General features: G+C 39.6%; 1 protein-coding gene across 2 annotated transcripts in view; it reads left to right on the top strand.

The window, feature by feature from the left end:
- Positions 1-967: 967 nt before the first annotated feature.
- The window catches only part of LOC130926900 (potassium voltage-gated channel subfamily H member 7-like), a 99563-nt gene continuing 73255 nt past the window's right edge, over positions 968-27275 (top strand). The window contains exons 1-3 of one of the 2 annotated variants that reach the window (XM_057852219.1): positions 968-1145; positions 8777-9194; positions 9644-9874. In XM_057852219.1, coding sequence (XP_057708202.1) covers positions 8975-9194; positions 9644-9874 — 451 coding nt within the window. In that variant the 5' untranslated portion in view covers positions 968-1145; positions 8777-8974. Of the gene's footprint in view, positions 1146-8776; positions 9338-9643; positions 9875-27275 lie in introns of those variants that run through there. The other variant, XM_057852220.1, reaches the window with a different exon arrangement.

The following is a 27275-nucleotide window of genomic DNA, read 5'->3' as shown; positions in this document are numbered from 1 at the left end:
TTCAACTAGATGTCAATGGACATATCACAAATTTTATGAAAATATTTTCTAAAGGGCGAAAAGTTGTATAGTATTGCTTTAAGGGTCATGGCCTGGTGGGCGACATTAGGACCCCACATGCCTACACTACAGTACTGGACTGTCTCAGAAAATTAGAATACACAATATTCTAATTTTTTGAGACAGTCCTGTGTATATATACAGGACTGTCTCAGGAAATTAGAATACACAATATTCTAATTTCCTGACTGTCTCAGGAAATTAGAATACACAATATTCTAATTTCCTGACTGTCTCAGGAAATTAGAATACACAATATTCTAATTTCCTGACTGTCTCAGGAAATTAGAATATTGTGTATTCTAATTTCCTGAGACAGTCCTGTATATATACACAGGACTGTCTCAAAAAATTAGAATATTGTGTATTCTAATTTCCTGAGACAGTCCAGTATACAGTGGCAATGGAAATGCTGGTTCAAAACATGGCATTTATAAGCCAGGTAAATTGGATTTTGCCAATGACACAGCATGCGGTCAGTTCATAAAGTGACCAGATTAAATTTTTATATGACTTGTACATGTGTACTCTAATTTTAGGAATGATTTCAGTCATCAGAGGTCGAACCGCATAAAAAATTCACAGCACGCACGACATAAGTGCACTTTGTTTTGCATTGCATTTAAAGGCAGTCTGCGAGCTTAATAAATTGATCCCGAATCACAATTAGCATAGAACAAGAGCATAAATCAACCACTTACATTTTATGCCAACATAATGTGTATTGAGAGAAACATTTACATTAGGTTTCGGGTTAGGGTGGATCTTGTTCATGTTTAAACTCTTGACATTTATGAAAAATAAAAGGTAGTAAGATCAAACAGTCAATAAGCCAAACAGGGAATGACCTCATTGTTTGATGTTTGATATGATGAGTTTGGAGTATTCATTAGGGTATTGCCAGTCCTACATACTGTATGTAGCTGAGAATCAACTGTGCTCTTTACATCCATGCAGCTTCCATATTAATAATCTGGATCACAAAACCTTCTGCTTGAGTTCCTGCAACACTCACCAGGCATGGATGAATAACTGCATGCACTTGGCCAGGAAAAGAAGTGCTTCTCTAGATGAAGACAGCAAAAGTAATATGAAATACACTTGCATTATCAAATAAGAACCAAAATGGATCTGACAGTTATCGTGTGCGGTCAGTGTTAGCAAAGGACTTTATGTACTTAGCAGGTGTTACTGCCTTTGTCTACAACTATCATCTAAGTACTATTATTATACAGCTACGCCAAGCAGATTCACACGCCTTGCTCCATTCCGTCCCGTTTTTTGGGGGGTGGCCAATATATGACTGCGTGTTAATGAAAAAAGTATATACAAATTTATGGAAACAAAATGCTACTTTTGTGGTTTGCATTAAATTTATTATAGGAAGGAAAATCAGTAATCCTCATATGTAAACCAAACACAAGCACCAAAATGTTTGTTTTTGTTTAGTGTGGTTGCTACGGGTTACGTTAGGAACAGTACCCAATTGTCACCAAATTTCGGTACTCAACTCAGCACGGCAGTAGACAAGTCACTTTCTTCATTTTCTTTGTCTTTGTTGTATCTTTTCCATCTGTGGTTTTATGGCAGTTGGAAACGAAATCTCAAAGAGTACATTTGGTATCGGCGCATAGGTTTTCAGTACGCCGCAATACAGATGCTAGCATATGAGTGCAGTATCAGGCCCCATTTCGATACTAGTGTTGGTATTGACACTAATTTTTACGCGCACAAAAACGTCTAAATTAAAATGAAACATATATACACTCACCGGCCACTTTATTAGGTACACCATGCTAGTAACGGGTTGGACCCCCTTTTGCCTTCAGAACTGCCTCAATTCTTCGTGGCATAGATTCAACAAGGTGCTGGAAGCATTCCTCAGAGAGTTTGGTCCATATTGACATGATGGCATCACACAGTTGGTGCAGATTTGGTGGCTGCACATTCATGATGCGAATCTCCCGTTCCACCACATCCCAAAGATACTCTATTGGATTGAGATCTGGTGACTGTGGAGGCCAATTGAGTACAGTGAACTCATTGTCATTTTCAAGAAACCAGTCTGAGATGATTCCAGCTTTATGACATGGCGCATTATCCTGCTGAAAGTAGCCATCAGAAGTTGGGTACATTGTGGTTATAAAGGGATGGACATGGTCAGCAACAATACTCAGGTAGGCTGTGGCGTTCCAACGATGCTCAATTGGTACCAAGGGTCCCAAAGAGTGCCAAGAAAATATTCCCCACACCATTACACCACCACCACCAGCCTGAACCGTTCATACAAGGCAGGATGGATCCATGCTTTCATGTTGTTGACGCCAAATTCTGACCCTACCATCCGAATGTCGCAGCAGAAATCGAGACTCATCAGACCAGGCAACGTTTTTCCAATCTTCTATTGTCCAATTTCGATGAGCTTGTGCAAATTGTAGCCTCAGTTTCCTGTTCTTAGCTGACAGGAGTGGCACCCGGCGTGGTCTTCTGCTGCTGTAGCCCATCTGCCTCAAAGTTCGACGTACTGTGCATTCAGAGAATCTCTTCTGCCTACCTCGGTTGTAACGGGTGGTTATTTGAGTCACTGTTGCCTTTCTATCAGCTCGAACCAGTCTGGCCATTCTCCTCTGACCTCTGGCATCAACAAGGCATTTCCGCCCACAGAACTGCCGCTCACAGGATATTTTTTCTTTTTCGGACCATAGAGATGGTTGTGCGTCACAATCCTAGTAGATCAGCAGTTTCTGAAATACTCAGACCAGCCCTTCTGGATCCCAACAACCACGCCCCGTTCAAAGTCACTCAAATTACCTTTCTTCCCTATAATGATGCACGGTTTGAACTGCAGGCGATTGTCTTAAACCATGTCTACATGCCTAAATGCACTGAGTTGCCGCCATGTGATTGGCTGATTAGAAATTAAGTGTTAACGAGCAGTTGGACTGGTGTACCTAATAAAGTGGCCGGTGAGTGTACATTCACTGCTAAGTAAACGTGCTGACAAACTTGGCTGTAATCTTGTGAAACACAAATCTAGTGGTGAAGAGATAGATGCTCGCTGGTAAGTAAAATTTTTGCTCTTAACTTGAAACAAACCTCAAACAAGCAACTGGTCATGGGCGTCATCAGGCATATTTCACTTGGGCGCATGCCCTAGTAGTGATCTGCAGTGCCCCAGTATAAACTTCACTGTAAAATTTTCACGGTAAAAAAAAAAAAGAATAAATAAATACTTTGGAGTTTTAAATTTACATAGCATAATCAACAGAATGTGCCAATTTAATATGGTAATATTACTCTATTCACTCCATATACACATTCTGCACATGGCTTCTATATATGGTAGTTTATGCAAGTACCAGTAGCTTTGGCTGTGATAGGCATATAAATTGACACCATAGACTTCACGATCAGTTGATGCGGCGTCGCTTCATAGGGAGCCTATTTTGAAAAACTTAAAATTCATTATTTTCAAAACCAAAACCACTAGCTACCTAAAACCAAAACAGGCACATCACTTAGGCATATATGAGTCTCCATGAGCAGTGGCATCATACTGGACTGTCTCAGAAAATTAGAATACACAATATTCTAATTTTTTGAGACAGTCCTGTGTATATATACAGGACTGTCTCAGGAAATTAGAATACACAATATTCTAATTTCCTGACTGTTCCTGACTGTCTCAGGAAATTAGAATATTGTGTATTCTAATTTCCTGAGACAGTCCTGTATATATACACAGGACTGTCTCAAAAAATTAGAATATTGTGTATTCTAATTTCCTGAGACAGTCCAGTATAAGTTTTTGCCCAAAATAGCGACTTTTGTTTTTTTATTTAGTGCAATTTTGACATGTTTTCAACAGCTAATAAATGACTAAATTTTTGCATCAGAAACTTAATACTTGAGGGAAGCATGCAGAATCATCTTACGTTTACTCAACAAAAGCAAATGGATCTTTTTTTTTTTTTTCATACAATAACAACTTATTTAGGTTGAGTTCCGATGTCGCTATTGCCTCAGCACGTCTTGCCGGCTATCTGGCCCTCGTTGTTTTTAGATTGAAATGTTATATAAAATTAAAAGCGTAAAAGCCGAATATTTTTTGTATGGACGCAGAAATGTCTGAATTACTAGTTTCTTGCCTAAAAACAGGCAGTTGGCCGAATATTACCTGATTATTTGAATGTAAAGTTGCGCTATTGTGTATGGACACAAAATCCAACATGGCGGCCATCACAAAAAAAAACTTTTTTAGTTAAAAAATTCATGTAAATAAATGTGTAAATCCAGGAATTTATATAGATATGAATGCAAAATAGTCTAGACCAGACATGTCCAAAGTCCGGCCCGGGGGCCAAATGCGGCCCGTGGTCAAATTTCATCCGGCCCCCAGCCTCTGTCCTAAAATCAATAACGTCTGGCCCGCACACAGACTTAATAAATTGGTCAGGAGTACTGCTACCAGCATATGAAGTAGCTTACACACTAAATGCTGCTCCTCATTTACCCACTAAAAGGCAGCAGCACTCTAAGACTTTTCTAAGCACATTACCTCGTGTGACCCTTTACTCCCAATTTTCTAAAATAGCGACAATCAACAAAAAAAGATAGTTGACTGCAACGGCCGACACTTCAAGGATAGGTGGAAATTGGACTATTTCTTCACTAAAATACGCAACAACTGTGTCCGCCTCGTTTGCAAAGAGACAGTCACTGTCTTTAAAGAGTTCAATGTGAGGCGATATTACCAAACAAGACACGCTGACATGTACGACAAGATTACAGGGAAGATACGTTGCGAGAAATTGAAGCAACTTGAAGCTAGTTTAATTTCACAGTAGTATTTCACAAGAGCCCGAGAGTTGAAAGAGAACGCCACAAAGGCTAGTTGCGAGATTGTTGAAATTATTAATTCAAAAAAATAATAAAGCAAACGTGACGCACAGAATGGCTTGCTAAAATTTGCTTAAATATATTGTTCTACGTAAAGGACGTCAGCCACGTCGGCCCCCCACATTTTAACCACACCAAATCTGGCCCCCTTTGCAAAAAGTTTGGACACCCCTGGTCTAGACACTTGGTTAAAAGCAAAAAACCGGGCAGTTATCATTCATTTTACGGAAATATTTCAAGCAAATTTTTCAAGCAAATTTTTTTCCATTCATTCAAGTGCATGCATGGTGCTATTTTGTATAATAATTACCTTGAATGCTCGACCAAATAACTGTTGAGACACTCCTACTTGCTTGTATGCACTAAAACTTTTGTCCTGTTTCTGTTTCCATCTAAATCTGCCTTTAGAACGCAGAGTTTATCGCAGTGAAAGCTGCCAAAACGCTTTGCCTGGCCCTGCCCCTAACAGAAAGCCGTGGCGCAATGTCTGTAGGACCTGTTTAATCAACAGATAGTTAAGTCTATGTTGATACTTCCACAAAGCACCTTGGGGAGATATGCTGCGTTCATGTGTACCGGGAGATCTGAGTCCCCAAGTTAGAAAATCGTTCCGTTGTCTTGTAAAGTCATCATGTTGGATATAAACATGGTTGCTACAAAGAAGAGAAACCTATTTTAATGCTTCAACGATACATCACAAGTTCAGTGACTGTTGGGCACTTTTTATAGACACCATGTAATAGAAAATCATTTTTCCAATTATTCCAACAACATGTGAATGCAGCATCAATATTACTGTGCGTGTGCCAATCAAGCAGTCAATGGTGCAAGTGACATCTGCGTTATAGGTTAGTGCCAGATGACCTGCCCATCCTTGTTGTTCGTTTTTTTTTTTTACGTACCAAACAGTGCTAGTGTGAAAGCGCCCTGCAATTTGAGTGAGAGGCTCTCACTCAAGAGCTTTGTCTCGTATTGCGTTATGATATGTGTAATTTGAACTGTATCAATACTGATGCTTTTTACTGCCATTTGTTCATATGGCCAAAATGAATAAAATCAATCTGTATTAATTAATTGCCTATCTTTGGGATATAACCTCTAACTCCAGCTGTTTTACAAGCATTTTATTTGTTACTGTAGTCCCTGTAATCTGTAACAAGATGTATTATTTTTTTATTTTTATTTGACTCAAACAACATTACTTTTACAAAAGAATATTAGAAAGTTATTTGCTTTTTTTTACATTAACTTGTATATTGGTTTGATTATATATACTTTAAAGCACTATTTCTGACTTATGATAGACAAGTGGTAAAAAAAAATGCTCCCTTGCCAGTGCCCCCGCTGTGCCCTACTATTGTATTAGGTCTAGTGACGCCCCTGCACCCAATTTCTCTTTTTTTGTGAAATTGTGGGGGAGGGGGAATCTCACTGCACTCCAAACAAAATATAAAAATTGAATACGCAGGTTAATTACATAGGTTTTGCCAGGTTGCGAAAGGGCAAATTGCATCTAACGTACAATACATTTGCATTTAAACGCATTCACTTTCTTCCGACCTAAAGGTGTTTGATTCCATTTACTCACTCACACACACACATCCACACACATACACCGATTCATGTCATGATTCGTTGATTTCTGGTGGCTCACTTCCTGTAGATTTTGCATGCTTTTTCCTGTCAGTTCCCTGCTGATGTTGGACTATTTTTTCCCATTGGAAATAAATGGGGACGTTGGAAATACATGGTGATGTTTTTGTTAAAGGGATCCACGGATAGAAAGACTTGTAGTTCTTAAAAGATAAACGTTATAATGAGTTAAAATAATTTGATATTAAAACCCCTCTTGATTTTTTTGTTTTTATACAATTTGTAAAATTTGTTTAACTAGTAGATTGCCATTTTTGTTGACGTCGCAGGGCGGTGACGTCACTGGGTTATGCTACCGTGCTTCCAGAGTGCGACTCTAGGGACATAAACATAAATTGGTCAAAGCACTGTTCGTTGTAGCGAAAAAGTAAACGAGGAAAAAAAATTAAATTAAAATATATATATATATCTATATACTGTATATGGCGGAAAACACTCAGGTGACTTGAAGTTCTGCTGTGAGACCTCCAATTTAGCCAACTTTCAAAATTGTCCGATATGCATGTGTGATACATCATTGGAAAGCTTAAAATCTCAATTTTCTGGGGGAAGAAAAAATTTGAACAGGAGGGTTTTTTTTTTTTTTTTTTTAATGTTTTTTAAACAGCAAAACCCTATCTGGAGGTGAGAGCACGCAAGAACAGAATTACAGACGGCATGACTTTAACGAGATATTATCGTGTACTTACTTTGTTTCGATCCAAAAACTCCATGTAGCATGTATCACTGAGTGTCAAGACACAGCTGTGAATGGTCACAGCTGGATTATTTTGGCATTTTATGGGTGAAACATGGTAATATAATAAGGATCGCGATGCAGAAATCGCAGACATCAAAGAGTGGTCGAGATGTTCTTTTTCATATATTTACCCTTTTAAACTTTTTTTTGTTTGGATCGATTATTTATCATCTAACATCGGAGAAAATGCGACAGTAACAAAAAAAATACAATTAAGCGATAGTTGTGAGGTAGATCTGTGACTTTTTTACAGACGCCATTTTTTTCATTGTGACATCATTTGTTTAAAATTTTAAAATATCTGAGTGAATAATTTTTTAAAGTCGTTTTTTTTTTTTTAAACGAAATATGAGACATCAATTAATGATTTTAAGCTAAAAACGACAGACATTTTGAATAATAAATATAATTAATTACCTTCGTTTTATGGCTGGGTTGAAACAAAAGCGGTTGCGTGACGTCTGTAAACGGGGGTTTTCAGGGTAAAACAGACAAATTAAAAATAGTTCGGGGGCTTCATGCGCCATGAATCTGCTATGGCAGCATATAGACATATTGTTCTATCAAACACAACTGTTGTTTTAGCTTAAAATACAGCCGTTTCTTTTAAAGAGGCGTGCAAGAGCAGAAACTGCTTTTTCAGTTTTGTCTGTGTTTTCCGCCATATATAAAAGCATCTCCACAACAGTGGCGCCACCAGGGGGTCGCCAGGAGTGGCCGCGGCCACCCCTATAAATTTGTTGGCCACCCCACTGGCCACCCCGCTTGCCATTATATTGTTAGATTGTTATAACCTGGTAATCTGTTGATCCCTGTTGGGAAGTACTTTTTATGTTTTGTTCATTCAGTAATAATTATTTTTGTGTCACATTAACATTGTGTTGGGAAATATCCAGTTACGATATGATTGCCTCTGTACTTGCTTTTATTTGTGTCTGCCAGCACCTACTTTTCCCCAGTAATTATTTTGTTTTGTTAAATGTACACCTTATGCCTAATATATACATAAAACAATAAAACAGAATTGTTGCGGAACTCAAAATGTTGACTGGACAGTTATGGACTATGCACATTAAATCATTAGTAACATCAAATATTACACAATACACCAAAGTATATCAGTAGCCGTGTCCATAAGTTTTTCTGATAGTTTTCCCCTGACCTTTTTACTGCAATAAAATAATGAAAACCTGAAATTATGGCTTTTAGTTTTGGCCCCATCTGGCCACCCCCTATGAAAAATTTCTGCAGGCGCCACTGCCCCACAATGATTCCTATTCAGTTTTTGGTTGACACAAATTTCAGCCTAACTGCATGGCACTTGGTTTAAAAAGTTTAGGAGTCACAATATATTAAGTTGCCTCTTTACATGCAAGACGTAACATTTAATTGCTTTCATTTGTGTTTTTTTTTTAACTCCCTCAGGGATGCATATGCAGTCGCTGATAATCCTGCCTCGGCACCGAAGTGGGAGTCGTCCAAGCGAGGTGGAGGCAACTATAAGCCCCCCTGGGAGAGACGTCACCAGGCAGGGACGCATCATCGACCAGTCTCCGCGAACGCGCGCCCACACTCAACCGCCGAGGACGTCAGGATCGCTTTCTTGTTCTTCCCCCTCCCTAAATGCGAGATGCTTGGCCAAATACAATTAAATCGAGCAAAGCCGAGCGAGTGCGCGCGCCTTGTCAGAGAGGAAGCGTTCACCTGCTCCTGCATCCAAGCGGGATAAAACAAGTGGGAAGGTCATTTAAAGTGAAGGAAGGGAGGAGAAAGGCTGCGTGGAGCTGCAGCTGGAGTGCAGCATGCTTGTGGAGGAAGAGGGCACCGAGAACTGGCAACATCTGTAAGTTCTCTAAAGGAGATTTTGGTCTTTTTCTTGCGCGAGTGTGCGCGATATCCTGCGAGTAAACATGCCGGTGAGAAGAGGACACGTCGCTCCACAAAACACATTTCTTGGGATAATTATCCGGAAATTCGAGGGTCAGAGTAAGTATTACTTGAAATGCATTTACCTGTGCCATTGTTCAATGTTGTTTTTTTTTTTTTTTTTTCCATCAAGGAATACAAGTGACAGTGTTATAACCATAATATGACACAGGAAGTAGAAAGATCATGTTTCAGAAATGTTTTTTTTTTTTTTCTAAACTAAAGAAGACAAGCTTTTGGATGTGTTGCTACACTTTAATGTGAAGGTGAAAGTAACACCTTAAAGGGCGTCATTAGTAGACACAGCATCTCCAAGGTCAGGTGCACCACACAGCAGTGCTCTCACGTTTCTTTTCACCCCTGCAGACCGTAAATTTGTGATAGCCAACGCGAGGGTGGAAAACTGTGCAATCATATACTGCAACGACGGCTTTTGTGAAATGACGGGCTTCTCCAGGCCGGACATCATGCAAAAGCCCTGCACCTGCGAGTTCCTCCATGGCGACCACACGGATCAGGAGGCCATCGGCCAGGTGTCCCTGGCTCTGCAGGGCTCCGAAGAGCGCAAGGTGGAGATCACGTACTACCGCAAGGACGGTGAGTCACTGACCTTTTGCTGGGTAGGGTGGCATGCAACCCAAGAGAGGGCTTTTGTCAGTCAACTGGACAAGACACAGTCTGAGTCAGTAACAAGAGGCACACATCATCCCTACTAGAGCGATCTGATATTGCTGTTGTTAGTCGAGCGTCGCTATTAAGCCCCATATCGCTTACTCTCACCCCTAACCCAAACATTGATGACGTCTCTCGGGGAACATTGATATCATGTAGATAGGACAGCCCGTGTCCTTACACAAACCTGCAAAAGTAGTACACGAATACAGCTATCCAACCATTATTGAGTCAAAATCCCCATATATTAGAATTTTTTTTTTTAATTACGGCAAAATATCACAAAAAGTGGATACACATGTGAGATTTGAATGCAACCTCACTTGTCACACACAGACACCACTTCTCTGACCAGTACTCAGTACTGATCACTAATGCGAGCAAACAAGCCAATCCTATAGCCAATGGTGCTAAATGTGTTGGTTCACCATGTAAAAGCACTCCTTGTTCACACGTTCTACCTGTACAGTCTCTGGCTTTTTTTTTTTTTGCACTGAGTTGGTTTTAAAATAACTATAAATACAATTACCATAATTTTCGGACTATAAGCCGCTACTTTTTTCCCTCATTTTGAATCCTGCGGCTTATAGTCCAGTGCGGCTTATTTATACATTTATTTGGGTTAATAGGTAACACTTTGACAACGGTTTCATAAGACTGCCATAAAACCGTCATAATTATGACATGATTATGACACTATTATGGCCGTTAATGAATGCTTATGACAGATGTCATTAAGTATCATCTGGCAAATTATGTCACTAACACTCTATATATGTCCAGCTCGGATCTTTTGATCTATTCAGAAGTGAGATAATTTGCCGGATGACACAAAATGACATCTGTCATGATGTCATTAATGCTCATGGCAGTGTCATTTCATAACTATGATGGTCTTATGACAGTTTTATGGTGCCACTGTCAAATAAAGTTTTACCAAATGCCAGAGCTAGCAACTTATGAAACAACTGGAAGAGTAACTGAAGAAATAATTAGCGCAGAACATGGATTTTGATTATTATTTAATATTTGTAGCGCTGCAATGCATGCTAGGAGGCACGCTGGACGACAACAGTGTTGACAGCAGGTGGCAGCAGAGGATGACTGTCTCCCCCAAGGGAGCAGTGATGGCCAAATGAGGCTTCTTGAAGCAATGAAGCTTTGCAGCCAATTGGTTCAAAGCTTTATGGTGGCTCATTTGGTCTTAGGACAGTCTTATGATGCCGCTGTCAAATAAAGTGTTACCGGTTAATATATTTTGGTGTAAATATTAAAATATCCCATAATACAGTGAGGTCAGCTGCGGCTAATTGTCCAGTGCGGCTTATCTATGAACAAATGCTGTTTTCGTGTCAAATTTGGTGGGTGGTGGCTTATAGTCCAGAAATTACGGTACAGACAAAATTTTGGGAAGTCCTTCAATAATTGGGTTTTCATTATGACTAAAAGGCCACCACAGGATGCTTGGGAATCATTGAGAAATAAAAATTTTGACTTAGGGAGTGTTAAACAGATAGTTTTGTATTGTGTTATAGTTGCATACAATGTACTGACAAGCGTATCTAATATTTTGACTCTCGCCATGACTACTGTAAACGACACTGAGATAAAGCAATTGCTTATAATTTGGGCAACGAGCTACGTTTAGTATACTGATAAGTTTTGGATTTGTGTGATTATTGTGGGTGTATATTACAGTAGTTTATAGTGGGAGCTCAATTTCTTTTTTTTTTTTTTTTTTTTTTTTTTTTTTAATCGGACTGTATAAATTAGGGGTCACCAGGAAGCAGGTAGGAAGCCTTGTAGGAATGTTGTCTTCACATAAATTACAATCTCCTGTTCTATGCACTTAATAGAATCACATTATCAGAAACATATAGCAGGGTTCACTAAATCCGGACCTCGGTGCCACTTTTCCTGTCGTGTTTTCCACGTCTCTCTCCCCTAACACACCTGAATCAAATGATTATGTCATCAGCAACCTCTCCAGAAGACTGTTAATGATCCTGATTATTTTGATTCAGGTGTGTTGGAGGAGGGAGACATGGAAAACACGACAGGAAAAGTGGCACCTAGGTCCGGATTTAGTGAACCCTGACATATAGTATACCTTAAGTAAAGATGACTGTAGCAGATTTTTGTAATTTCCTGTTTCTAATTTTAAGTATGTATCATACTTGCAACTAGGCATGTGCCGGTATGATAATATGATGATGCTGACTGTATGATAACCTTAAGCAAAAATATCACTGTTTCACAATATCACAATTTCAGCTCTAAAATGTGTTACTTTGAGATACAGTATCTGGGAAAAAAGCAAATAATTTTTTCCATTGAACAGGATTTTTATTTTACATAGTAGCAAATGGGAACATAAGTATAATGTTGAAAAGAAAACAAAAAAACTAATAGCAAATATTCTAAATAAAATTAAAATAAATGCAGTCCTGGGAATCTTTGGGCACCTAACGATTCGATTACGATTCAGAGACCCCGATTCGATTATAAATCGATTATTGATGCCCCCCTCCCCCCATTTTTTTTAAATTTTTTTTTAATGTTTTGTATATTTGTTCCAAAACTGTTCAAAAATCCTCTCAGGCTAAATGAATCAAACTACGACTTTAGTATCAAGTTACCGGTTAAAAACAGTAAATATAAAACTCAAGTCCCCATTCTGTATCAGCAGCTTTAAACTACATTCAATTAATTTAATGTTGTGAATCAACCGTCAAAGTTGTTAAAATTGCGCCCTTTATTCCATAATTTCCCTCATGTCTACTTTCGACATGTGAAAGTTTTAAAACTGTTTCATCATTTAAAGATAGATTCAAGTCAAGATTTTGCCGATTTAGGGGTATTTTAGATAAAAAGTAATTAGGTTCTCTACAACAGAGCCTTGTAGAGAAGTCTACTGCTTTAAGATGGCGCCTGTTTACTAGCGCGGGAAAGTGTTATTTGACATCTAGTCTAGATATATGTGATATCTACCATAGCCGTATGTTGCCGTATGTTTGTAGCAACTAGCAACTGGACGCTGTTTGTAGTGGCTGACGGCCGCAGTCAGGTATTATTGTTTTTCTTTACATAGCGGCATTAGCTGCACATGATATTTACTCACGGTCCGTTCCTCATTGCGTCCCGAAGACCGCGCTGACTGCGTATTATTTCCGCTTTACCTGGTATAATTCAATAATCGGAATTTGGATGTTTGTGAATCGTTCTCGAATCTTCCACGGCCGAATCGTAAATAATCTAAGAATCGGAAATTTTGCACGTCTCTAGTGTTTGCTAACCTTTAATTTGTATAAATGCGAAATCATATTGGAGGTATTGCCTCCTCAGCAGCCCCCCTCCGCAAACATGTTTTACATGTTGGTTGGCCCTCCTCCTCTAAACCGCTCCATCTGTAACTTTTCTGTAGCCGAATTATTCCCATACCAGTGATTTTGTTTTCTTGATAGGGGAAAAATGTTCAGGAGTTTCTCCTCCTCCAGCCATCGTGCAGCACAGCTGACTCACTAACAGTGAGAAACAACCAGTGGGGCAGGGTTGAGCATTGCAGCTCCAAGCGAGGGATTTATCCCTGCATTTATGGTACATAAAAAATAGTGAGTACCTTAGGGACGGTATGACTGAAAATTTTTGCGGTTTTGAAATTGTGCCGTTTTCATACCACGGTATACCTTGAAACCGGTTATCGGCACAAGCCTACTTGCAACTCTCTACAATGATCAAACCCAAGAGGGAGCTCTTCATTTCAAAAAGGTCGGCAACCACTAGTGGATATTAATCAACATTCATATGAATATGAATGAATCTCTTAGTGTAATCATGTGATTATTCTAAAGATAGAAAACCATTTCAACAAGATGGCAAAGTAACATAATTTATAACATTGGTTCTATTAGTGTTACTTAAATGACCGAAACTGCCTGAGGTTCTGTGTTGTAATGCAATAGCGTGACGCTGTGATGCAGTACGACACACTTCTAAACCACAACAATAGGTTGTATTGGTATAATACTTCCTTGGCTGAGTGAAATTGCACATTATCGTGTTTGTAAAGGCAAGTTTTTTGACGCAGCTCTTGTGTGGATGTGTCTTTGAGTGCAATATGGTGTATGAATGGTCTCATTCATGGTTTAAGAGGTTTGCCTCTGCTGTGTGTGAATGATAGTGGTAGCATTCATGTGGAAACATTACTGGATGTGCTCCTAGGTTTTTTTCTATTTTGCAATCTTAAATTTCAAACGATGCATTTTGATGACGAAAACAATTTACTGATTGTTTTTTATTTTACACCTTCAGTAAGACCCAGCCATGCAGCTTTTTTATGCATCCATGGTTTAAGCCATGTTGTTTTCAGACAGTGCGCACAGTAGCTTTATTAGAGCATGGATCAGTTCACTAATCTGTGATATTGCCGTGCATGTGATGGCTCTAGCTCTGGCAGCTTTGCATAGAAATGCCCTCGGTTAATGCAAACACGTTTTGGCTCCGACAATAACGGCGCTGCTTGTCATTCATTGGCGGCGTATTCCAACCGCTCCATGAATGGCACGCTGCAGAGACAACAATCCCAAGTCAGAGCGAATTAATGCGATGTTGCCGCTCAGTGCCGCCAATCCTCAGATTGACCACCTCCTGGCATGATCTCGCTTGAATATTTTGTGATCAGCATGACTTAGGATGGACAGGAATTTTTCATTTGTTTTATCCATTTGTGTGTTTTGCTTGTCGGTCACCTTGTGAGTTGCCATTCCAAAGAGTGGTGTACTAAGGAGAAGACGCAGTGATATTTTATTTAGTCATACAACCCCAGATCTTTAAATTTGTAATTGTGAGTTTGATTAGATTCTAGGCCATGGATACATGTTTAATCTACCATCAGCCTCCACCACACTTGCCTTTCTCCCTCTTCTTGTTAATCGGAAGGAAACCAAGAGCCAGCTGCTCCACACGGCAGAAATAGATTGTTTCGCAAACACGCGAGACAATTACACAAAACACTCAAGGGTCTGTTAACCAAGGCACGAACATCTCAGGGTTTTTGACAAGCGGGATTTTCAGGCAACTTCTCCTCAAATCCCTTCCCCCCGCCCGTCCTCCAATCCGCCATGCATGATCCGCGCTCCATCTTAACATCATGCGCCTATGAGCATGGAGGATAAGAGCCTGGGAAACCTTCAGCAGCGCTCGCTGTCGCCTCCCAATCCTCGGCTTCAAGACACAACTCTTAATACTCCTCAGAGGAGTTGAGACGGCGCATGTGTGCTCATGAATAAAGATGGCAGGGCTGACAGCGCAGTGACTGGGAATGAGCAGCTTACAGAGCAAATGCATTAAACTGGTACGGAGGTAGGGAGTCCGCACAGGGCTATACTATAAGAAAATGAAAGATTCAGGGCAATGTTGGCTATTGATTCAAAAAGCTCGAAAATTTGAGCATGGTTACCGTGTGTCGTGTTCTCTCGCTAAACAAAACGCATTTCCAGCAATCACTTCTCATTCAAATCAGTTAATCTTTTTGTACCAAAACCCCCATGTCTACCCTGCACCTAATGCTTGTCACGAATCTCACACACACACACACACACACACACACACGGTACAAAGCACATCAAACTAGATTAGAGCGTGGACCTCTGTCAAACATGAGTTGTTAACAAAAGTGGGGGTGAGGAAGTTAGAACTCGTAGGAGCTATATTGTTGGTTACTTAGCAGGCCATACCTTCTTGGTCATTGAGGATAATGTAAGACATGGTTATAAATGGATGCTGTAGACATATATGTTCATACAGGTTGTTCAGTGTACTTGGTACAGTGGGACAAATACAGTGGGGAGAACAAGTCTTTGATACACTGCCAATGGGAAAACCCATTGGCAGTGTATCAAATGTAAGTATTTAGCCAACCACTAATTGTGCAAGTTCTCCCACTTGAAAATATTAGAGAGGCCTGTAATTGTCAACATGAGTAAACCTCAACCATTAGAGACAGAATGTGGAATAAAAAAAAACAGAAAATCACATTGTTTGATTTTTAAAGAACTTGTTTACAAATCATGGTGGAAAATAAGTATTTGATCAACACCAAAAGTTCATCTCAAAACTTTGTCATGTACCCTTTGTTGGCTATAATGGAGGCCAAACGTTTTCTGTGACTCTTCACAAGAATTTCACACACTCTTCCTGGTATTTTGACCCATTCCTCCATGCAGATCTCCTCTAGAGCAGTGATGTTTCGGTCGTTAGGTAACACGGACTTTCAACTCCCTCCACAGATTTTCTATGGGGTTGAGATCTGGAGACTGGCTAGGCCACTCCAGGACCTTGAAATGCTTCTTATGAACCCACTCCTTTGTTGCCCTGGCTGTGTGTTTGGGATCATTGTCATGCTACATGACCCAGCCTTGTCTCATCTTCAACGCCCTTACTGATGGAAGGAGATTTTTACTCAAAATCTCTCGATACATGGCCCCATTCATTCTTTCCTTTACACGGATCAGTCGTCCTGGTCCCTTTGCAGAAAAACAGCCCCAAAGCATGATGTTTCCACCCCCATGCTTCACAGTGGGTCTGGTGCAATTCAGTATTCTTTTTCCTCCAAACAGGAGAACCTGTGTTTCTACCAAAAAGTTCTATTTTGGTTTCATCTGACCATAACACATTCTCCCAGTCCTCTTCTGGATCATCCAAATGCTCTCTAGCGAACCGCAGATGGGCCTGGACATGTACTTTCTTCAGCAGTGGGACACGTCTGGCAGTGCAGGATTTGAGTCCCTGGCGACGCATTGTGTTACTGATAGTAGCCTTTGTTACTGTGGTCCCAGCTCTCTGTAGGTCATTCACTAGGTCCCCCCGTGTGCTTCTGGGATTTTTGCTCACCGTTCTTGTTATCATTTTGACGCCATGGGGTGAGGAGGGAGTTGAAAGTCCGTGTTGCCCAACAACAGCCCCAAAACATCACTGCTCTAGAGGAGATCTGCATGGAGGACTGGGCCAAAATACCAGCAACAGTGTATGAAAAGCTTGTGAAGAGTTACAGGAAATGTTTGGCCTGTTATTACCAACAAAGGGTACATAAAAAAGTATTGAGATTAACTTTTGGTATTGACCAAATACTTATTTTCCACCATGATTTGCAAATAAATTCTTTAAAAATCAAACAATGTGATTTTCTGTTTTTTTTCCACATTCTGTCTCTCATGGTTGAGGTTTACCCATGTTGACAATTACAGGCGTCTCTAATATTTTCAAGTGGGAGAACTTGCACAATTAGTGGTTGACTAAATACTTATTTGCCCCACTGTACATTCATTTTTACATCACATTGGACCGGATAAGATTCACAGCTCTCAGCGTTTTCTCTGAAGCAAGGTCATGAACCGATAAGACAGCTGCCTAGTGTTTTTCCGCGTTCTTTCCCATGAAGGGGCTGGCACCTCGTCTGCCGCCTGTTATAATGACAAATATAAACTGTATGATCTTGAGGGTTCGAGACAGGTCTTCTTGGGGGCACCTACATGGGAATCTCGGTATTTGGAATTTTTCTGTCCCGTCCACCAGACACCACCATCATGACAGGAACCAAAGAGTTTCTATTGATTTAAACTAACCCGTCCCCAAGAATTGAAGAAACAACCTCCTATTATGAATGAACAATTGCTACAATTTGCCTCAAATTGCCAGCTTGCCAAGGCAAATCAACACAGTAATGCTGTGTTTTTATTTGCTTTTATGTGAAACAACTCGTTTTCGCAATAAAGAGTGGAAATTGCTGTACTGGGCTTAAAAAATATCAATCATATCATTAATTAATTGACTCCGGGCTTAAAAAATATCAATCATATCATTAATTAATTGATTCCGAGTTGATGTTCATCACATGATAGCCGACTACAAATAGATCTTTAGTCATTAATTTCTACTACAGAATAATACTGTACAGTGTATGGAAAAGTATCTGAACCTTTTGGAATTTCTCCCATTCCTGCATAGAATCACCCTCAAATATGATCTGATCTTTGTCAAAATCAAACAGATGTAAAAACAGTGTCTGCTTTAACTAAGACCACCCAAACTTTTGTAGGTTTTCATATTTCAATGAGGATAGCATGCAAACAATGACAGAAGAGGGAAAAATAAGTAAGGGAACCTTCTGCCTAAGGAGACTGAAAGAGCAATTGAAACCAATTTTTACCAAACAATTTAAGTGAGGTGTGTGCCCAATCACTGATGAGTGGTTTGAAGCTGCCCTGCCCACTATAAAACACACACCTGGTAAAGATTGTCTTGATGGGAAGCGTCTGATGTGCATCATGGCTCAGTCAAAAGAGCTGTCTGAAGACCTGGGATCAATGTATAAAGCTGCGAAAGGATACAAAACCATCTCTAAAAGTCTAGATGTTCATCAATCGACAGTCAGAGAAGTTGTCTACAAATGGAGAGAGTTTAGCACTGTTGCTTCTCTCCCTAAAAGTGGCCGTCCACCAAATATGACACCAAGAGTTCAGTGCAGAATACTCAGAGAGGTAAAAAAAGAACCCAAGAGTGTCTGCTAAAGACTTACAGAAATCACTGGCACAGTCCAATACCTCTTTGCACACATCAACGATATGTAAAATAATGGCCAAGAATGGTGTTCATGGGAGGACTACACGGAGGAAGCCACTGCTGTCAAAAAAAACATTGTTGCTCGTTTAATGTTCGCAAAAAGGCACTTGGACACTCCACAGACGTTTTGGCAAAATATTTTGTGGATAGATGAAACCAAAGCTGAATTGTTTGGGAGTAACACACAACACTAACTCACCAACATCAACACCTCATCCCCACCGTGAAGCATGGTGGAGGCAGCATCATGACTTGGGGCTGTTTGCTGCCTCGGGGCCTGGACAACTTCAGCAATCATTAATGGAAGAATGAATTCAAAAGTTTATCAGGATGTTTTGCAGGAAAACCTAAGGCTGTCTGTCAGACAGTTGAAGCTAAAAAGAGGATGGATGCTGCAACAAACAATGATCCAAACTTCAGAATGGTTTCAGGAGAACAAAATACACGTTCTGGAGTGGCCAAGTCAAAGTCCAGACTTGAACACCATTGAGATGTTGCTGCATGATCTAAAGACAGCGATTCATGCCAGACATCCCAGGAATCTGTCTGAACTACAGCTGTTATGTAGAGAAAAATGGGCCAAGAGTCGTCCTGATCGATGTTCCAGACTGATCTGCAGCTACAGGAAGCATCTTGCTGAAGTTATTGCTGCGAAGTGGGGGCCACAAAATATTAAATGTGATGGTTTAGTAATTTTCCCCCTTCTGTCATTGTTTGCATACTATCCTCATTAAAATATGAAAACCTATAATTGTTTGGGTGGTTTTAGTTAAAGCAGACACTGTGTTTTCATCTGTGTGATTTTGACAAAGATCAGATCACATCTGATGGTGATTTTATGCAGAAATGTGAGAAATTCCAAAAGGTTCAGATACTTTTTCATACCACTGTAGATGGTCTTCCTGTACGACGGCATTAAGAGAAACATTACAGTATTCACTTAATTCCAAGCTCGTGGAGCAGTGCTCCGTTAAGGTCAAATGACATACAGTACAGTACTGTTGCTTTAAATGTCACCATGTCCAGGCAGAGTTGCATTGTGTTCCTTGTTTTTATTCCCTCCTCAGTAAGTGCTGTGGGAAATCCTAGGAAAAACGTGATGTCGGGATTTGACAAAGCGATGTGATATCGGCGGCAACAAAGCCTTGATTCTTCTCAATGAGGAGGCAAAATGTTAAGCTGCTTACGCTTAAAAGTAAAAGTAGCATCGGGGACCTCGGAAGCACGACGAGGGAAGCAACATTTTTCTCTCATTTCTCTCTGCCTCTTGGTGGGCGATCCAGAAAGGGCAGCAAATTGCAAATTCCAATGACGATGCATAATCAATGAGATAAATGCTTTCCCTTGATGGCTTTATGAAGCTATCCTATTCCACTGGGTGTAATAATACTTTGTACCCGAGCGAGTCTTAACAAAAGGAAGCCGACACCGTGCAGCAGAGAGAAGTTAAATGGATAATGACTACATAACAGCGGCAGCTTAGCTAACCGCGTTGAATGATCTGGGACATGTGGCATGCGTGGGTGCAAGGTTTCATCGGTGACTCCCTACCAATGGGGCCGAGAGCCTAGGGGTCTAGTACCATGGGTCCACTACACACCCACGCACAGAGCCAAAGAAAGCACAAGGTGTGTTGCGGGACATTCGAATGCATAACCAGCAAAACAGTGCATCAATTTTTCAGTGCCCTCAGCCCTCTTTGGTGTCTCCCAGAATGTGAAGAAACACAAACACAGGATTTCTTATTAGAGTTCATTTCAAATGCGTAGACAGTGAGATGAGCAGTCACAGTCATTTTCAGCATTAAAAATAAAAATTCTAGAGTATGATTTGCCATTTAGATTTTTTTTTATTTTGCCTAATGAGGCTGGAACTCCAATTCACTGCCAATCATAGGTATACTGTCAATTATGTTTTTCCACAAGGAAGAGTAGATGACTGATGCACCTCCAACTGGGAAATTCAACCTTAAGGTGCCTGTGACACAAAAAAGCATGTTTATTTCATAATACACGTGGTATTTTATGCCCCTGAATGATATGGGCCGCTTGGATGTGTGTGGAAGCGATCGCTATTTTTATGTAGTTTTTTGAATCCCGCGCCATGAAAATGAGTGACTTCCGGCTTCGGTCTTGCATTGAGGAGGAGGGCGCTGTGACGTGTACGGTAGAAGACGTCCTCCTCACGCTACAGTGTACTGTTGTGTATGAGGACGAAGGATTCAGCTGATTTTGCGGATTAATACGTTTATTTTTCGCATCACGCCAGCCAAACGGCTGCAGAAAAATCATTCTGTATGAGGGAGAGGCATATGCGCCTTTTTGGAGTTTCAAAAGGTTCCCATTCACCGTGGATATTTACTGTGGGACCGTTGGACTTACGAGGAAGTGAGTAAACATCTTGTTTTGTATTATGTCAAATACGAATACAGCGATTACAAAGTAAACACTACAAACTTCCTTTAAATGAAGGACTACTTACGTTTGATCATTGATAGGCATGTAAAAAGCTCTCCTAATGCTCATTAGCAGCAGCACGTTAGCTGCACAACAACTCCAGCCACCCTTCTCCGGGGAACGAACTGTAAATTTCTCTCCGCCGGGCGGTTTGCCGATCCGCGAAGACAATCGACAACCGGGTCGTCATGTCAAATAATCCAGGATAGTTATGTGTGATTTTCCGCTTTGAAGACTTTGAAACATCACTCGGTTCGGGTTATCATGTCGGCTAGCTGTCACGCCTTCTGGTTTGTTTACATTCCCCGAAGCCGGGGAAGGGAAATGACATATGTCCGATTTAGGTGTCATAAAATATCGTTCGGGAGGTGCGACAGTAAAGGTGAAGTCAACAGTTTTGACCATTATGGAGTAATTTTGCCATGTCGTCCTGATTAAATGCATTTTTATTATTTCATATTCCATTCTGCACAAGACTGTTATTTGTCATGACCATGCCATTTATTTAGCAATTGGGGAAAATACTTGGATAAAAAGAAAATCCTGTAAAAATATTGAAGTAAAGAGACAGAAACTGACATTTTGCCGCTCTCTTCGTCGCATTTTCCTCGTTGTGAATAGTTCCCCCTCGACGGGCTGACTGGTCCTTCTAAAGCCATTTATATAGCTATTGGGGAAAATACTTGGATAAAAAGAATATCCTGTAAAAATATTGAAGTAAAGAGACAGAAACGATGACATTTTGCCGCTCTCTTCGTCACGTTTTCCTCGTTGTGAACAGTTCCCCCTCCACGGGCTGACTGGTCCTTCTCAAGCCATTTATATAGCTATTGGGGGAAAATACTTGGATAAAAAGAATATCCTGTAAAAATATTGGAGTAGAGAGACTGAAACAATGACATTTTGCGGCTCTCTTCGTCGCGTTTTCCTCGTTCTGAATAATTCCCCCTCAATGGGCTGAATAGTAAAACCGATGAGCCCAGTCTACCGCTGACGTCATCCACCTGTTGGGGACGCTAAAGCCCTATAATGGTAGGCGTGGCTAACCGGCAGATTAAAAGACTAATTTCTCGTCATCTGTGCTTTGCTAAATTGTTGTATATAGTCGAATCGTCTCAAAATATGATTGTAATTCACATAATAATGCCATTTAAGACTTTTTTTCTCATGTCATATGCTCTTTAAGGGGAATCAAGGGCTTAAAGAGTTGTAGGCTCTAATAAGCCACACGTGTTCTCTTTTACTAAAATATGTTATTAAAAACACATAAAATATTGCCATTGATTAAAAAGTCTATAATATTTAGGACAAGTTTTGACCTACGGAGGGCGCCATGTTCTATGCGCACAATGGACGCTCGGAGTGATGACGTAGTTTGTCATTGTATTAAAACCAGTGCTTCTCAATTATTTTCTGTTACGCCACCCCCAGGCCAACGTAAATGTTTCGCCCCCCCCAAAAAAAAACTCTGACACCACTGTAAATAGTATCATTTGTCTTTAAAATTATTATTATAAATACACCTCTGCCTAACATTGTGTCATTTTTTATTAGTAAAGAAAAGTAACATAGATCAACTTACAATAAAGTATAACTTTATTAATGTTGTTTTGTTTGTAACAGAAAAGACTTAACGCGCATCAATTTGCCTGAATTAAAAAAAAAAAAAAAAGTCACATCCAAACTGTAAATATACACTCAAGGTACATTTTTTTTGACCATTTGACACTGAAAAAATAAGATTTAATAATATCAATAAATAATACTAATTGATGAACTGATTAGCAACATGAACTCATGAGGACAATATGCCAAACAATTTGACCGAAAACACAAAAAATAATAGAGCAAAAACGGCAATGTCATTGGACTAGGGCTGTCAAATTTTTCGCGTTAACGGGCGGCATTTTTTTTTTTTTTTTTTTTTATCACTTTAAAATATTTAACACATTTAACACATGCGTGGGACGACCCACACATGCATTGCTGCAAATAGACTACAATGGCGCCGTTTTAAGTATATTGAGAGCTACGACGCAGAGACAAGCGAGAGGAGTGGACTCAGGCATTCATTGGGGCCGCGCTATTTACTGGCATAAGTTTTGGCTTTTCTTCCACAAAAATTATAACTATTGTGGCGAGTGACATGGGGTAGAATGGCAGGAGATAATCTTTTACTTAACACGCTGTATTGAACACAACAAAGAGAAGATATCCCATTTGCAGCCACCACTGACAGTCATGGTTGCCCAACTTCCCATCATGCATTTGGGCGGAACAGTTAAGTCACTACACTATCATTTACTGAAAGCACAACAAAAATAATATTCCTATCTCTCAAAAAAAAATAATGTTCACAAAAAGAAAATCGCTCAATGCAAAGAGAACTGGCATTCCCAATCAAAATAGCTATGCAAAATAATACTCAGACTTTGGTCAAACACTATTCAAACATTTCATTTAGCTCAACAAATAACACTAGATGGCAATATTTAGTCACAATATACAAACTACCAGAGGTCTCGTACGTTGTGAAGTCAACACTCAAATGAACGTAAGGTACAATGAACCCGGAAACTACGCCGTCAGTCGAGGGGCAAAACGCACTAGAAAAACTTGGCTAGGTCTCTAACTAATTTAAAACTCACCCTTGACACCTTGTGGTGTATTTCAATCACTACCTTCCAAAATGGCAAGCTATTAGTTTATTTTTTGTTTGAAAATTTTCAAAATTTTATTGAAACGAAAACATACAGAGGGGTTTTAATATAAAATTACTATAACTTGCACTCACATTTATCTTTTAAGAATTACAAGTCTTTCTATCCGTGGATCCCTTTCACAGAAAGAATGTTAATGTTAATGCCATCTTGTGGATTTATTGTTATAATAAACAAATACAGTAGGCTACTTATGTACAGTATGTTGAATGAATATATCCTTCTTGTCTTATCTTTCCATTCCAACAATAATTTACAGAAAAATATGGCATATTTTAGAGATGGTTTGAATTGCGATTAATTACGATTAATTAATTTTTAAGCAGTGATTAACTCGATTAAAAATTTTAACTGTGTGGGGTTATTTAGCACTGAGCATGCTAAACAGTGCTCACTGGTACTGATATAATACTGACAAAGCAGGACGATTGTTGGCAATATTCAGCACGTTTTCGCTGAAAAACAGCCAAGGGGCTTATCAATGAGATTGGAGTCTAATGTCTTTAAGTGACGTCTTAATTGATTTGGCTTCCCGCTGTCCGCTACAAACATTTTTAGACACAGTAAACAGAGTTGTCTTTCCTCGTCTCCCACTGTATCAAAAGTCAAAGTCAAACGGCCCGAAAACAGCGCATTCTCGGTGGCCGGGGGAGAACTGGAGGTGAGGGCGGTTGTCATGGCGCCCCCAAGCCGAACATGGCGCTTCTCGAGCAGACACATGAGAACCGGAGAAGACAGTGGGTCGCTGCATGAGCCTGGCCCAAAAACTGCGCACAGCTCTTCATGTCGCTTTGATGTGTGCTCTTTTCTCTTGTTTGGTTAAAAAAATACAGTGCACACTCTGAAAATGAGAGCGCCACTGCCACCCACTGTGTGGATGTGCAAGTACACTTAATTCAAGTACGGCAAAAAAAGTATGCCCCCGGAGGTTACATGGGCCACCCCCGGCATCGCTCTGCAGCGCCCCACTATTTGAGAAGTACTGATTTAGACGAACATTTCCAGTCTTCTGCAATTCCTTCTACGTCTAATACATGCGCACATCAGTTAAAAGTGGCGAGTACTTACTATTTGTGTTTTTATTGAATCTTTTATTACCTTTTCATTGCCTCAAAAAACGTTCTGCATGTGTTTCCCTCTCATACTTTTAAGCATTGTGTTTTCTAGCTTTAAAGCAGATTGTTGATCTGTTGACCACAATAGTCATATTGCGTATTCAAACCACCCTTATATGATAATAGTACGTTTAAGTAATTTCTTAAGGCATCTTTAGTATGTTCTGTCTGCATGCATCTACCAGTGGTGTCCAAACTATTCCACATAGGGCCGCAGTGGGTGCGGGTTTTTGTTCAGACCCATCATGAGGACAACCTTTCACCAATCTGGTGTCTCACAAGTGTAATCAGTTGATTGCAGTCAGGTGCTGCTTGTTTTAGCACAAACTTCATTGGTTAAACTGTCTATGCTCGATTGGTAGGAACAAAAACCAGGACCCACAGCGGCCCTTGAGGACAGGTTTGGACACCCATGATCTAAAAAAAACAAGCTGAAAGCACACGGTAGTACTTTGGGCGTCAAATTCGCCTCTTGTAGCAAGTTTCACCGATGTAGCACATTTTGGCAGAACACCGATTTTGTCATTTGTACTATTGTCTCGTCTCATCCCGTCTTTCCTTTTCAGTTTGCCTTTGCCGCTCGTTTTGTGAAATATCGTCAGTGCTGTCATGCTCATTAATGTTCCTACCGCGTTCAATTTGAAAGGGTTGAACAGATGACATGTTTATGTCGCTAGAGTCATACTCTGGAAGCCGGGCAGCGTAACCAAGTGACATCACCGTAACCCATTAAACGAATTTTACAAATTGTATGAAAATGAAAAGATAAAGAGGGGTTTTAATATCAAATTATTTTACCTCATAACAACATTTACCTATTAAGAAATACAAGTCTTTCTATCCATGTATCCCTTTCAGACGTAATACGAAAAGTGACTATTTATGGTTTTTAAAAAATAAATAAATAAATAAAACCATAAAGGCCTGGTGTACACACATTTAGACATCACAATTTGGGTCACGCAGGCCACAATATTATTATTTTGTTTTTAGTATTAATCAATACTATATATATTTTCTATGAATAAATGAAATTCTAACAAACAAACAAAAAAAAACGTAAATAACTAAATTTGTAAAATTAAAATGAATTAACTAGAAAATGCTCAATATGCCTCCAATAACAATTTAATGTTAATAAAAATGTAAATAATAATAATATTTAACTAAAACCTGCCAATGACAGCGAAAGACTCGTTTTTCAATTCATTCAATTTCAATTCTTTTTTTTTATTAATCTTTATTGATTTTTCTATTGTGTTTCCTTTTTTTTTCTTTTTTTTTTTTTTTAAATAAATATAATTTCAAATAAATCAAAACAAAATTAACAACATTAAAATGAATAAAAACAGAAATCCACTTATGGCCCCCAATAACTCTTAAGTTGATTTTTTTTTTTTCCAGACAATCAGTTAAATAAGTACCCAATAAACGGTTAACTGAAGCACAACCACCACAAATGATGCACCATTTTAGACATGAAATCTGTCCGAAAGTACATTGAGAGATTTCTAGGAGAAATGGCTGAATTTTGTAAGACGTACATATGTTCTCCTACTAGTTACTATACAACAGAACAGGATAGAATCAACATTTTTTTCCCCCTGGTGAAGGAATACAGTTCAACAAGTGTTGCGTGTAGTGGAATAATAAATAAAGTTGTCATCATCATCACACAGCTGTTGCCTGTTGGCGAAAAATGATTTCACCCCAAGTAAAAATGTTTCAACTCATATTCTACACTCGGTGTGAATGCCAAATATCTGCTTGAAAATATTCCCTTTTTTAAACATTTTTTGAACCGTCTCTGACTATAAAAAAGTTTATTTGCTTTGAGAAATGTAACACAGTTCCTTGCATTTTATTAGATTGGAATGTTCACCCACAGTTACCGTATTTTAATCTCCAGGGATGCTTGTATTGGAGGTAGTAATCTAATATTCCCCTTCATACCATCTGTCTTTTTTCTCCTAATCAGTTGCTGTGTGCCGATTTAAATTTTTACCATCCATTCCATTCAGTCTGCCAACATTTCTGCTAAATTAAGCGGAATAAAAGATGGCATGGTAAAATAATATGATTCAATAAATGCGACCACTAACAGTAATGTGGATAGAGTTGCTAGTTATCCCCCGACACTGCAGTGACACTGATTGAGGATGAAATTAGGCCACTGTGTGTAGCTGCAAGCACTTTAGATATGGCCACAAGGCCCAAAGACTCAATACAAAGGGCTAGCTCACATCCCCCCACTCTTCATGCCTGGGGATCATTGCGTATTGGCTTAACCAGAACAGCCCTGGACCTAAAACATGTCATAATTCATTAAACTAGTTCACTAGTGGGCAACGGTCTGCGGCCGCAATGCTCAAAAGCCACGGTGCGAGTCGAACCTTTGTAGAAAAGGACGGACCGG

Source organism: Corythoichthys intestinalis, chromosome 12, assembly GCF_030265065.1.
Source record: "Corythoichthys intestinalis isolate RoL2023-P3 chromosome 12, ASM3026506v1, whole genome shotgun sequence".
Lineage (NCBI taxonomy): Eukaryota > Metazoa > Chordata > Actinopteri > Syngnathiformes > Syngnathidae > Corythoichthys > Corythoichthys intestinalis.
The sequence above is the reverse complement of the archived record's forward strand: the minus strand, read 5'-3'. Positions and strand labels throughout refer to the sequence as shown.